The 15,195-nt window shown below is 39.4% G+C and overlaps 1 protein-coding gene across 1 annotated transcript in view; it reads right to left on the bottom strand.

The window, feature by feature from the left end:
- Positions 1-747: 747 nt before the first annotated feature.
- The window catches only part of GRM8 (glutamate metabotropic receptor 8), a 496,728-nt gene continuing 482,280 nt past the window's right edge, over positions 748-15,195 (bottom strand). Inside the window, exons 10-11 of the mRNA XM_054022770.1 lie at positions 13,078-13,324; positions 748-2,279 (exon numbers count right to left, since the gene is read on the bottom strand). Coding sequence (XP_053878745.1) covers positions 2,230-2,279; positions 13,078-13,324 — 297 coding nt within the window. The 3' untranslated portion in view covers positions 748-2,229. The remainder of the gene's footprint in view (positions 2,280-13,077; positions 13,325-15,195) is intronic.

Genomic DNA, 15,195 nt, shown 5'->3' with positions numbered 1-15,195 from the left:
CTCTCTCATCCTCCTGAACTTGAGAAACTGTCCCACTGAAACCTTAGTCGAAACTGATATATTTTGGTTTTGACACAGTGGTAGTCTCTGCAACTAAACTTTTCATCAAAAAGTTTCCAAGCAGCTCTACTGAACTTTAAACATGAGTACTGACTATTGACGCCAGTGGCACTAGTCGTGCATAATATTAAGTGTATATAAGTTTGCAGAGTAGAGACCATAGTATATTTAATGGCTCTCAAGCATAGTCAATAGAAAAAGTAATTAATCCCTGGTTCTTTATTTTTTTCATTTATAATTATTTTGTAGTTTGGTGAGTGGTCAATCATAAACATTTCAATTACACTATATTGAATGATACATCGTCAGTAACTCAGTTGTCCAAATATTGGGATAGATCCTTCCTAACTGTACTTTGGCAAAGTGCTTTGGAACATGGACATTCACTGAGGGGATAGGTTTCAGATTCACTGAGGGGATAGTTGACTGAAAGAAGTTTGCTGGCTGCACAGGAGACTAAAGTATGGCACTGTAACATGTAAGAGATTCAGTTTCAAACAAGTTTCAGAGTAACAGCCGTGTTAGTCTGTATCCGTACTCCTGTTCTTCTAGTTTCAAACAAATTAACCTTCCCTTATTCAATAATGTAATCCAGGGTCCACTGCAGCCTCCTTGGTGAAGATATGTTACAAAGAGATAGCGCCTATCGGAAAGAAGAACAATGAGCCATCCAGGCTAAATCAGCAGAAAGAACATTTAATAACAAACTGATTGCGAAGACCCATTGACTTGACGAATGGTAGATATTGTATAGAGTAGAAAAAGTCTCAAAGCACATCATAGACATTGGTGACAGAGCTGAAAGCCTCTAGCAGTCTGCTTTTAACTTGTCTAGAGTGGCTTATTAACATGATAGATCTCTACACTGGTTCCAATCTCTCTTGTTTTTTCTCTGTCTTTGGTAGAACCATTTCTAATGGCATGGCACCATTAACTACTGAATAATTTAATTCTGAAAATTAGAAGACATCAGAATTGTACTTGAATAGCCATTTCCTTTGATTTTGAAAGGTTTGATAAGTTAGTTCATATATCCACTTTACTGTTTTCCAAATATTCCCCTGATTCCTTTCTACGTTATTTCTAAGGCATCCATCAATAAGATGTGATTGCCAGCAATGGCAAACCATCATAGTTGATGGGGGAATATCAGCAACATAATAGCATAGTATAGGATAATAAGATTAACCTTTTATTTCAGTTTGCTGGTTCTGATTACTATAAGAAATCTGAGTTTTTAGTTTTACCATCTTTGTTATAATTGTCTGATAATTTTTTCAAAAGAAAAAAAAAACAGTTGCTGAATCATAAATGGTGAGCACAACATCAGGAATCCTTCATTTCACAAAATCTTATAAAATGTATTTACTTTGGGAAAAATTCCCACCAGCAATTTTAAAATAGTCACAATTTTAAAAACAAATAAATTCACCCACCTCAGAGAGCGCACACACACACGCACGCACATACAGACACCTCCATCAACATGCTTATACTTTACACTGCATTCCTCTGACACCATTATTATTGTTTTAATTATATCCCTCCCCCCCTTTACCGCACATTCTAAACAAACAATAGACAATATCGTCAGGACTTAAAATATTATTTGTTTTTTCTTCCTTAAAACTTCAACGAAACAAGTCTGAACATTTGCAAAACATTCCTTTATTATTAGAAATAAATTATTTTGTATAAAAATTTGCATGCGTCAATCATTGCATTTATTTTAGCACAACCCAGGGCTTCAATTCAGTCAGTCATCACAAGAAACAAATTCATCTTCTTATACAAGTTGAACAATGTGGGACAGGAATGGAAATTCTCACAATCACAAAAAAGTACTTACAAGTATAACATCAGACATGGTTTATTTCAACAGCATTTTTTTTTTCACAAGTTAACATTTGTTTTCCTTTTGTGATTTACTTCCTTTTGTGAGTAAACAGTTTAGAAGTTTGACATTCGGTCTGACTTGTATAAAACTGAGCTTTTCCCTTCCCCGCCCCTACTGCTTTTGGCTCGTTGTTAATCTTTGTCCATTAAGAGACTGACTGTTGAGTTGATTGTAGTCTACAGCTCTTTCCAAGACCGAGGTTTTGGTGGTAGTAAATTCATTGTTTGTTTTTTTTAATTTTCACATACTTCAGGTGTGTTTCATTTCCCTGCTCAGTTTGCATGGTTGCTGTAGCTGACATATGTTGTCTTGGTAGAGGAAGCTGCAAAGCAAAAAAAGAAGAAAAGAAAAGAGCAAAGTTACATTTCAGGTTTTGGAATCAACATAAAGCACTTTGTATAGCAATTAAATTAATTTAGTATTTAGTCAGCATTCAGCTGTATAATCAACTTCACCAAGGTCCCAATTCAAGAAACCACATAAGTGTATGCTTCAAGTTAAGAATATGCTTAAGTGCTTTTCTGAATAGCTTGCTGGAAACAGGACCCAAATACTGTGCTTTTGGTGACATTTTATTTCTGTGTGGTTTAGGGGTAACATGATGGCTGGTGGGTGAGAAAAAGACACACAGCTCTTTATTCTACAAACTATTGGGCATATTTCATATCTCTTGCTGGCTAGTTGTGTTTTTTTCAATATAATATGCTGTGCCTTAGTTTCAATGTTTTATTGGGCTAATTTAAAAAAAAATTAGCAAAATGCTGTAAATTCCTTTCACATCTGGGGCTTGAGTCACTCTCCAATTTCCACTGATGGAGGCTGGCTAGGCATCCACTGGTGGAACGGAGACCTAGGAGGGAGTTACAGACACGTAAGACATCCACAACTCCTGTTATATGATGGGAAAGAGGCCAAAGGTGGCTGATGCAGCCCTGAAAGTGGGTAATGCTGGCTGATGAAGGTATGTGACCAGCATTCTCAGGAGATGCTCTGACATAGAACATCTCTCCTCCAGGAAGTGTCTACAGGCGTGTTTACTAGAAAGCCCCGACTGTACTTTAAAACTGCCCTCCTGTGGTGATATTCCCCAGGCAGATTAATAGCATCAACAGCACCACCCTTTCTTACAAGTGAATTTCCCCTTAGTTCAGAGATTCTCCTGCTTGTTCAGAAAGGTGCAATATTTGAGGATAGTCAGCTCCTGGACTATTGTTAAGCTAAAATGGTGATAAGTCACTGAACCTAAATATAGTATTGGGCATGTCTACCTGGCAGCCACTGTTCCTTATTGTTGTTAGAGATGTAGGGCCCAGTTCTCCATTAATGTACTCAGATAGAGTTGGCAATGGTGGCTTCAGAGTGCCACAGGCAGCTCCCTGATCCCCATCTGCATGGACCCAGCAGAACTAGAGCAGTAGGGTGTTGACTCTGTCTTCCATCACTGTTATAAAGTCTGTAGAGCATCAAGTGCAAAGGAGCTCAGCTTCAGCACACTCCTTTCTGTCTCTAGCCTGCCTCTGACATACTCCATTTACCCCAGTGGGTGGTGGCAGCTGGCAGCACAAAATGAACTTAGTGGTCTAGAGAATCTGGCCCATATAATTCTATACGCTTGCCAATTTAAATCATGAGTAACTGCACTAATGTCACTACTCCATAAGACTGCAATTCTGCAAAGACTTAGGCCATAAGTAGTTCCATTGTCTTCACTTGGATGGCTCATATGCTTGAAGTTAAGTAGTGCAGGATCAGGCCTAAATATATAACTCCACTGAGGTCAATGAAGCTACACCAGTGTAAAACTGGTGTAAGCTCAGAATCAAGGCTAACCCAGTATCAATCAAGCTTTTTTTGCTTTTTCTCTCTCTGAGTACAGTCCTTTGCTATGTAGTATTGGATAGGAATCCACTGATGTTGTTACATAGCTGAAATAGGAAAAGACATCTTCACACTGTCTAAACCTGACCTAGGAATCTGACGGTGATGGTGGAAGAATAGAAATACAGAAGCAGGGAAATACAATCTTCTCTGACCCACCCCCCAGTCCCACTACATTATGTACAGAACTGTGTTATTGTAAGATCACTAGGTAGATATAAATAATGAAATATGCTGTGTAAAGTCCATGTTTGTGTTTTGATTTCTAGGGAATGTGACTCTAAGCCTGCAGTTGCAGCTTTGGAAGACACTAGAGAACCAGCCCACTGAAAGTCAAATCTGATTTGACTTTTTCCATTAGGATATGGGAATGCATAATCATGAGAACACAAACATCAAAACAACTGTCAAAGAGCTTGTTGTTTATCACCACACATACAGGTACCTCCAGTTTTGGAGTTTCAGAAGTATGACCCCTAAGAAGGTTTGGATGTGAATTCTAAAACTCAGCTCAGTGAAAACCAGCAAGTAAATTGTGTTGCTTACAAAAATAAGAGACCGGTGGCAGTCCCACTTCAAGAGAAGACTACTCTGAGCAGATGCGGAGCAAGGCCTTCATATGACTCTGCTTAAGGATCAGAGTACCCCATTCCTGACAGGAAATAGCCCTGCTCCTGGAGTACCAAGACTCTTTAAGCAAATATAGCCAAATTCATGTTTTTTCAGAACTTTCGCATGGAACATGAGACTCCTTTGTGAGCTCTCTCTCACGCTCCCACAGCTGGATTGTTGAAGAGATTGCTTTCACTCTGCCCTGTATTCTCCCATCTGGGAATACAATACGATTGCTGAAACTGGACCAATTTCTTTAGAACATAAAGTGATTTTGTTCCCAGTAAAACATGTGTAAATAAAACACACGTATGCAAATTGGACAGGTTCCTTTTTTGTGTCTGGGAAAAGAACTAATGTTGAATTATCTGCCAGACTGAATACAGTGCTTTGATGCATCTAGTGTTGGATGAATCAAGAAGAAGAAAGTAAAAATCAATAAGTAGGTGTATTCCTTATAATAGGTCTTTGGAATAAATCCAATTTTATTTTTAAAGTATTCCCATGGTGGGTTTATATAGTAGTTCACACTGTGATAACACTAATCCCACTGCCATACTGGAAAAATCAGACCACTGGCATATTCAGCTTTTCTCTTTTTATTTGATAAATACCTTACGTATCGATACAGTTTATGCTAATGAGTCTGCAGCTCCTGTTTGGGATTTAAGAGCCTCAACAGCTAGTTTATTGGGCTTTAAGACTGTGAACATTTCAGAGTTGTTGCATGGACCACACTCGGCAAGCTTATCTGGCCAGGGAGGGCAACAAACTTGACTCATCATGCTCCTGGAAATACCCTTTACAAACCCATTTATTACTCTGCTCTTGGAATGAGACAACAGAAGTAAACCAAAACAAAAGGATTTAGAGTTGTATAGAAACATTACCATGGGATGTCCTCTAAGTATTTAAAATAGGTGACATAGTTGTTTCTTCAGTTGACCCACCTGCACGTTTTTTTTCTTCACTTCCTGCCCTATACAGCTGTATAATTTGGTTTACGCTGGTAAATGTGCACCATACTCCACTCAAGAGGGACCTGTGTTTCAATGAGGGTGAAATGGAGCTGGGAAGGAAGGATGTAGAGAGCAGGGGTCTTGGATGGGAGATTAAAGGACTTCTGACCCCTGTCCCCCACTTCCTGAAAATGTATGCTGGGAGGAGATTCCCCAATATCCGTTAGGAGGGTCATCGCCCATTCCTTACGAGCCACAGGATGTTTGATAAGACCTGCCTAAGCACCAAGATTTAACCCACCACTCCCGAACTTTAAATGCCTCATTAGGACCACACCCAAACCCTCAAGCGCCTTAACTTGTCCCCTGCCAAGCCTGTTTTGGATCCATCCCTAGCAGAGGAATTATAAATTGATTGAGGTTCATTTGGGGCTCAGGAGCCAATCTGGTCCTTAGGAGTCTACTAAACCAGCTTGCAGAGTCCAATGGTATGTCCTCACTTTGAGCTGGGGGTGTGATTCCCATCTGGAGGAGAATTACTAGCTTTGGTGGAAATAGCATGCTAAAAATATTGTGTAGGCATGGTGGCACAAGTGGCAGGAGGGGCTAGTCCTACCAGATATGTACCCGTGTGAGACCGCAAGCACATACTCGGGGCAGCTAGCCTCTTCCGCAGCTTATGACGCAGTGGCTATACTCTAGTTTTAGAGTGCTAGCTCTATCAGTGCTAGTGCGGGTAGACATATCCCTAGAACCTAGCCTGTCCCACTGCTCCAGCTTGAAGTGCAAACATACCCTACATTGAATAGCGGTTGTGCTGCTTTGGGCTTTCTTTATGGTCATACACTGTAAATATAAAATATTTTTACAACTTCCACATTTTCCACATTCCAGACTAATACCACACTGAAGGCAATAATTCCCCATTTTTCATTAAGGGCCTAAGCCTGCAAGATGCTGAGGTGTATAGTACCTCTGAGGCAGTGTTCACTACCTGGCAGGATTTGACCCTTTGATTCCATGTGGCAGCCAACTCTCCAAGTGACATTAGAAGCAGAGCTAGCGTATCTGAATGCAAAAACTCCACATGCCCAGATCATGAAATTGGAGCACTTAAAACAGCGAAGGATAGGGTGATGACTAGGGCTCCGTATTTGTCACAGAGGTCACGGAAGTCACAGATTCTGTGATTTCCTGTGACCTCTGTGACTTCTGCAGTGGCTCTGCAGCCAGCCGCTTGGGCGGCTGTACAGCCAGCCGCACTGGCGGCTGCTCTGGTGGCTTCGGGCAGCTGGCTCTTGGGACCACCCGAGCAGCGGCCAATGTGGCTGCCCCAGGACCACCTGAGCAATGGTCCCAGGGAGGCCGGAGCAGCAGCTGGCCCTGGGGCTCCCCCTAGTGGTGGCTAGAGCAGCCGCTGGCTCCTCGGGGCTCCCCCTCATGTTGGAGACCAGAGCAGCCATTAGCTTCCTATGGCTCCCCCCATGGCAAGGGGCGGAGCAGCTGCTGGCCCCCCGGGTAGGGATGCCAACCCTCCAGGATTGTCCTGGAGTCTCCAGGAATTAAAGATGAATCTTTAATTAAAAAGATTATGTCATGTGATGAAAACTCCAGGTATACATCCAACCCAAATTGGGTACTCTACCCCCGGGACTCCCCCCCCCCCCCAGCGGCAACTGGAGCTGCTTTTGCCTCCGTGGGGCTCCCCCCCCAGCAGTGCCCCACCAGGGCTCCCTGCCTGGAGCTGGTGCCACGGGCCTTCCCCCCACCCTGGCAGCTGGTGGATTCAATCAGGGGTATTTATGGTCTAAGTAACGGACAGGTCACAGGCTGTGATTTTTTGTTTCTTGCCCATGACCTGTCCATGACTTCTACTAAAAATACCCAGCATTAAATCATAGCCTTAGTAATGACAAAGCAAAGCAGCACATCGAGGCCCTGATCCTGCATGCTTCCCCATGTGGTTCAGTCCCTGCACTCCTGTGGAACACCATGGGTGTGGAGATGTGCCCACATGAAATAGCTTGCAGGATCAGTGCCTTGGTGTAGAGACATCTATGCATGAAACAAATTATAAACCAGCATCCTGTGGTGCACATTTTCAATCCTCTACATGCAATTAAGGAATAATGGTAGGCTAATATTAGCATGAGTTCAGAAATATGGAAATCTAAGTGCCTTGTTTGAGAAATGCAATTTCACATCTTCATTTCCCAGGTTTTGAATGTTTTCATTCTTTTGAATGGTAAAATATAGCCAAACCATTGTTATGTGCTCGAACCTTAATGACAACTTAACTATAAAAAAATATCTGTGGGAACATATATTTGCATAAGAGTTTCACAGTATAGAGAAATAAATTTACAATTGTGGTTACCAATGAGAACCACAATATTATTTGGAAAGCAATTTAAAATCTATATTTTATTAAAACCAAAGGAAGGTTGTGCTAAGTCCAGTTATTACAGCTGGCCAACATTCTCCAAACATTGAGTTTGTTATGCAATTTTTGTAAAAAAATTTAATGAAAGTCAGTTTTTTTTAAACAACTCAACCTATGATTTAGCATATAAATCATCTGTGATTAAGTTGTCTTGGATGAAAGTTACTACATAGAGATACTGCGCTATCATTTATTTTATTTTCATACTGTATTACAAAACCTACACATTTCTTCTTCTTACTAGATATTTATCAGTAGCATCATTAGGCTAAAATAAGGGCATAGAACCCCTCCATACTTGTTTGAGTATTTTTTCTTTCAGTTTTACCAGGCAATGCCAATGATGGAAATTAGCATTGAATATTCAGGATTAGCTTTGTGAAAATAGACTGGGAATATATTAGTGGCTTTGACTCAATAGTTCTCTACTGAATACCAAGTTACTGATGGGCCCATATTGATTCCCACAGTTTGCTTCAGTTCACTGCAACTTTCTAGAAGGCCAGAAAGTGCTTGTTGTAAACACAAACAAAACAGAAGATGGAGTTTTGGGTCATAAACCAACACGGAACAAAAACAGAGAGTGAAATCACAAACATCAAACAGAGAGGGCAGAAAAGTAAACAAACATGAAGAAAGAAACAAAGGAATGAAACACAAAAGAAGGGAGGAGGGGGAACTAACAGAGAATGTGATAGTGAATCAGCTGATGCAAGTGATTGCTGAACAGAGAAGCTAATGGAAACAATCAGCATTGGAAAGGCCTGGAATACCTGGCCCCTTGGTGCCTGGAAACATGACGAGGGGTGAGGGGCACCTGAGATTCACTATTACCTGTTGTGGGAGAAGAAGATTCTCATATGAGCCAACTAGAGTACTCTGTTGGGCACAATGTGTTTGATCCCAGCCCAAAAGAAGCTAAAGTAGAGGACTGCTTGGCCTGCCCTTAATGGGAGTTGCATGGAAGCTTCAACAGAGATCATTTAAGCCCCTAGGTCATCCCTTGCTCTCTGCAAAGATCTGATGCATTTGGATGAATGGAGCTTGAATGAAGATTAAGAACTCCTGTTTAATCAAGCCACCTGGGGAGCCCTGTTAGGCAGTAACTAAACTCCAGTGAGTGATGCTGTAATATACGAGTTTTGTACATGACTGCAGACAGAGAGATCTCATTTACCTTAAGCAGTCGTGGTTTTTCCTTTATAGAACTGAAGGATAAGGGTTCTACTCCCAGATCTCTAGAGTAGTGTGTAATTTATCTTGCATTTTTTTCTCTGCTGTCTGAAGCAAATGGCTTTGGTACAGTCTATGGGTGAAATCCTGGCCCCATTGAAATCTGTGAGTTTTGCCATTAACTTCAAAGGGGCCAGGATTTCAGCACATGCCTAGAAGAGAGATTTTGACAGGAAAACAATGATTGGTGAATGGTCAAGCACAGGAGAGTAGGGGCATAGATTAAAAGAGATGGACCCAAAAAATTAAAAAAAAAAAAAAAAAGATATAAAGGACAGAGCTAAAGCACAGAATAAGGGCAGACAAAAGGGAAAAATAACAAAAGTGTAAATGGCTGTAGTGAGTAAAATATAAACAACACTCAGTAGATAAAAACCGTAGGAAGAAGAAGAATTTAAAGAGAGAAAAAGTGTGTATGGGGAGAGCGAGTAAGGAATTGCAAAGCACCAGAAAAGAGCGGGGTGAGGGAGAAAATGCAGCAGAAACAAGGACACTAAGAAAAAGAAAAAGGCAGAGAGCAAGCAGAAGAACAGAGAACAGAATAATAAAAAGGTGGACTATGGAAAAAATCAAAATATACAGGACAATGAAAAAAACAAAAAGGCACCTGAGAAAGACAGCCAGAATAATACAGATCTTGTCAGAGGAATCATCAGAATGAGAAGAGTAGGAGAAAAGAAAACAAATTTGGTGACTGTCTGGTATTAACCTCCTTGTGCCTCTGTTTATTACCCAGTGTTCACTTGACCACATGCTGACTTTCACTCTGCCCTGTCTGCTTACTCCCTGCTGGTGACTGATCAGGCACACCTGATCCCTGCTTTGGACCTGATCCTGCAGACCTTTTGAAAGAAAAATCTTCCTTTGATTTCAACAGGAATTACTTCTGCATCTAGGCGGCTGAATCAAGTCTTCTGGGTCAGATCTTGAACTGGTATAAATTGGTATATCTCCATCAAAGTCCATGTTTTACAGCAGTTGAATACAATCCTTTTGTAGTTATCCTGATGTATTGTGCCTACTGATTTCTCTCTGTTGCCCTCCTGCCTCTTCAAGTGGCAAATTTTGTCCTCAGACACATGCAAACAGCTCCCTTATAAATGAAATCAGAATTTGGCTGCATATCTTTAAATAAGAAATCCCAGAATGCACCCTTGATGCCTCCCAAAAATCAGCAAACAAATTCACTTCTTCCGGTTTGTGCTTTGATAGTAAGCTGTGGTTGTTGTCATCAGCATCAGCATCGTCGGTTAGGTAAGGGGCGGGAAACTTCTCTCTCCATTTCTGGAGTGCTAGTGAAACCCTGATTTCATACATTCTGTAACCTTCTCCATTTTTGGAGTGCGAGTGACAGCCTGCTATTCTCTAGGTAAGACTTACATGCTGGAACTGTGATCACCTAATAACAATTTGAGACTGGGTTACAGGTGTCAATTCGAAGAGACATTTTTCTGTAGTTTGGGGGTTATTACAGCTGATCTAGGGGAAAGCGTTTATTTTAATGTATCCTTCACTACAGCCTCAAACACTTTTTGACAATAGTTATTTTGGCAGAAAAGAGAAAAGTTAACAAAATCTAACGGTTATAGTATGTTTTTTGAAAACTAATAGCCCATTCTTTTAGCCAAGCCAGCTCAATTACATGAGGCTAGCTCTCTAGAATGGGAATTTGTTGATTTTTTTGCATACTTGCCTATGGAGCATAACAGTATATGGATCAAAGCCTTGAAGAGATGTACTACTGAGGCGCTTGAAAATTATCTAGGTGTGCTAGTGTTAAATCAGGTTTAGAATGCGGTAAATTGATACTTCCCTGCGTGCGTCACACTGCTGGAGAAAGCAGACTTGCTTCCAGTGGCAGCTGTTTTCATGAATTATGCATAGTCATAGTTAAAAGAATACCAGACACAGCATTTCTTCTTCATTAGGTACAGTTGATAAATCTCAGGTACACAGGGCTTTCTTACCATCTCCTTCTGCACCCCATTGTGGAACTATATTTGACCTTTTTCTCTGATGTTTATTATTTTGCCAACTCAGCAAGGAAACTCTCTTTCTTCCCCCTCTCTGTATTTTCTTTTGGTGACTTATGAAGAATTGTAAGAGATGTAGGGGTTTTCATATTTACATGCTGACATCTGATCTACAGAGAATTTCATCATCATTTCCACCTCTGGTATAGGTTGTAGTATGAAACTATGGAAATCCAAAGGCAGTGGCTTCATTGCTTCATCTGGTAGTTACACACTTTTGAATGGCCACAAGTTTAGCAGGTGAATTATTGAATTTTTAAAAGTGTTCAGTATCCTCCAACAAGTGAGTTATGGAACAAATCTAAGATCCTCACTCACTTTTTACACTATACTTCACTCTGGTGAACTCTGACTGAATTCATTAGGAGTTCCATGTGAAAGGATTTGGTCTAATAACTTTCACAATCCTATGTGCAGTGGTTTGTCGGTGTGCACAAGCAAAATATTATTATTTAATTTTCCTTAAACCTCAGGAGTAATAATAATTCAGAAAACTCTAGAGGATCTATTTGCAGCATAATGGGAGGAATTAGTCCTTAACCATAACAGGAACTACACCATTTCACTGAAGCTCTAACGCCAACATAGAAACTTATGTTCTATTACCACTGGATTTGGGAAAGGGCAATCATTGGCTTTATTCAAAAACATTTTATTTTATTTTTTTGTTCAGAAGTACAGTTAATCAGGCTTTATTACTAGAGTTGGGCAAAAAATTGATTTTTCAATTTGCTGGCAATTCCAAAAAAAAAAAAAAAAATTAAAAACAATATTTTAGGTTGACCTGACAAACAAAATTTTTGGTGAATCAAAGAATAAAATAAAATTTGTTTGGGGCTGAATGAAACATTATATTTTGATAAAATTTAAATGTTTCATTTCAGTTTTGACCATTTTATGTTTATGATTTTTTAAAAATACAATTAAAGGAAATGTTCAAATTAAAAGTCATTTCAAACTAAAAAATCAAAAGGGTCCATTTAGAAAATGTCAAAATGAAATAGTTTGAATTTTTTTGGTGATTTTTTAAATTTCCAAAACAATTTTGGCAAAGCCAGTATGAATTCACTAAATGTTTTGGTGTCACTGAATCTGCAATTGTCAATGAAAAAGGCAGAGTACAGAAAACATTCACTCAGCTCTATTTATGACATGCTGCTGTATGGAAGTTATAATAATTTAACAATTCCTAAGAGATGTGCCAGGATTCAAAGACCTTCCAGATGTGGAAAATATTCTCTTCCCACTTCTATCCTTTGGTAAATCTAAAAATAGATTTGTCTAATCTATATGTGCGTGAACACTTGGAACATAGATACTAATGTTAAATTTTTGTAAATTTAAAAAGGGATCCACTACTGTTTGTACAAAATAAAAAACTGTAGCAAAGATTTGGGTGATGGGATCATGCGGTACTTTTTGTTTTTCAAAAGTCCTCACCAGGTGGAGGCAGGCAGCCATTTTAGGACTACAGATAAATCATAGGAAATGCACAAGTTATACAAAAAATTTTAGTACAGGGTAGAAGGTTAAGGAAGGACTATTTTCACCCATGTCTAGTTGTAGTTTAAAAAATAATGTAGAATGTGAAGCCATATTTTTCAAAAGTCTTGAAAAGGACTCACCTAAATATATCCTCAGAAGTGTCAGTATATAATGAGACTGCCATAGTAAAACACGATGCAACAAATTAGTGCTAGCTAGGCCACATCATTTAAAAAGATGTGGGTTTTCCAAAATGTGTTTATTTTTGTAATCACCGGTTATCACCCATAAAAAAGATTTGCATATAGGCAAACCTTTGCTCAAAGGTACTTGAATTCTGACACGTCTCTGCATTCATGTAGTACAAGCAAAGAAAAGAATAACGTTTACAATTAAAAGTGAATGCATTCTTGCGAACGTACATCTATTAGGAAGTGTTTCCACTCTTGACCATGGGAAAGTCTACAGATGACTTACTGTTGGTGTCAAGACTTTCACACAGTTCAGTTTTGACCTCGCCATTTGGTCTGTCGTTTCCTTTTTGGATCAGTTTGCTTTGCATTGTGGCAGCTGTCACAACAGCCTTGAAGCTCCTCTTCCGTTTTTGAACATTCTGCTCTGGATGAAAAATGATAATATAAACCTTGGGCATGTAGAGCATGCCCAGAGATACTGAAGCACTTAAACTCATGGAGACAGTAAGTGTTGTTGTCTGGATGTACATCTGGGGGGAAAAACAACATGAAAACTAATGTTTGTATGACTGATAGAAAATACATAGGCAAATGCATTAATTGTCTTAAAAATATTAACTGAACATGGAAATGGTATCATGCTGTCACTTGACAGTGTGTACATTAGAAGGAAGCTTCACTCAGATTGTCTTTAATTATAGTCAAGTGTTCTTTTTTCTTCCACTAAAGAGTGGGTGGTAGAAGCAGCTAATGCTTATTAAACTCCATTCCCCTAAAAATAATTAAGGCTCTGAACCACCTACATTTTCAGATTATAAACAAATGTGTCTGTGCAGACATAATATACAACAAGGCTGACAACAAGGTTAGCCCTGTATCATCTATTCTAATAAACAGAAGCTTCTGGAATAATATGCCATTCACTGATGCACCAGTGCATGCAATACTGTTCAACTGGCAACATGCTTAACACAGAATCTAATGAGAAACATTTGATTTACTGTTTGACTCCTGTGCCTGGAAGAAAATGAGTTTCTCCACAGTGAAGCTTGAATACCATTTCTTTTAACATTTGTACATTACAGTTGAATTATAATCATACTATTAAGTGGCACATAACAAATACTCTTATATGCTATGGACTTTGTAAATAGAAAATTGGAATATAGTATCTCCAGGGAACCAGTTTGAAATAGACCTCTATCCCCTACAGACAAACAGGAAGAATTACCATCTCAAAGGGAGTGTTCTGTCTATCACTTATTACTATGAAAACCAAGCTATTCTGATCTTTTCCTGCCTGCCTGGGAAGAAAAGGTGATGATGGCTCCCTGGTAATAAACACAGAGGGCAAATATTTATTCAAAAAAAGCACATTAAAATACTCATTGTGGCTTTGTTCAACAGTTACCTCTCATAGAGGATTTTATATTATTAAACAAGAATTTTACCTACAATTCTGCATGGCTTACTCCAGTTTCTCTTTCCAGCTTGACAATACTGTGACTTTACCAGAAGGAACACTGAGCCCACTCTATGGGACAGAGTGAAATATATTCCACCTCCTGACAGCTCCACCAACATTTAATCTCAGTGTGGGATGTGTTTTTATGGCATAGTGACTATCATCATGAGATACGGTACTAAGAATCTGTCAATAATGTCAATCTCCAGATCAACTGTTTTCACTACAGCCAATACCCTCAGTAAATCAGACCTTAGCAGAAAATTAAAGATGTAATAAGCTGGCCCAGAATAACCCAAACAGTAGCACATTTTGAGTGTTCTTCAACTCATGAACAAAGTTTTTCCATCAGCTACTTTACCCTTAGAAATCACAAACAGTGCTATTACTTAAAGCACCATTACCTGAAAAGTGTAACAGATTTGCTTAAGTGGTGTGAACTCACACCATGGGGACACTCCACGAACTATCGGTGGTATTCTATAGATAATGTGTCAAATCTCACCAAAAAGCCAACAGTGCCCTGTGCAATTTACCACCTGGGTAGAGATCTAGCACTTTTAAACCTGACAACACTACGCACACTAAATGTAGAGTTGTCATTCTCCATGGAGTTATCTGCATGCAATTGTCAAGATAATAAGATCCAAAGGATTTTGCATTTTGTTACTGGAAGTGGTATGCAGCACTTCCTTCATTTAAATAATACATCACCTGTAATAGCTCCAAAAGTGGATAAACCCCAATTGTGTACTCACACCAGTATAAATCTGGAGGAATGCCACTGACTTCAATCCAGTTGATCTGGATTTACATTGGTGTAACTAAGAGCAGAGTTTGGCCCACAGAAGCCTTAAGATTTGTCCAGGTAACTTTATATGGTTAAAATAACTGGAAGGTTTTTCCAACCTTATATGGAAAGATGTTTGCACATAT

This window comes from Malaclemys terrapin, chromosome 1 (genome assembly GCF_027887155.1).
Source record: "Malaclemys terrapin pileata isolate rMalTer1 chromosome 1, rMalTer1.hap1, whole genome shotgun sequence".
Classification (NCBI taxonomy): domain Eukaryota; kingdom Metazoa; phylum Chordata; order Testudines; family Emydidae; genus Malaclemys; species Malaclemys terrapin.
This window is presented reverse-complemented; position numbering and strand designations above follow the sequence as displayed.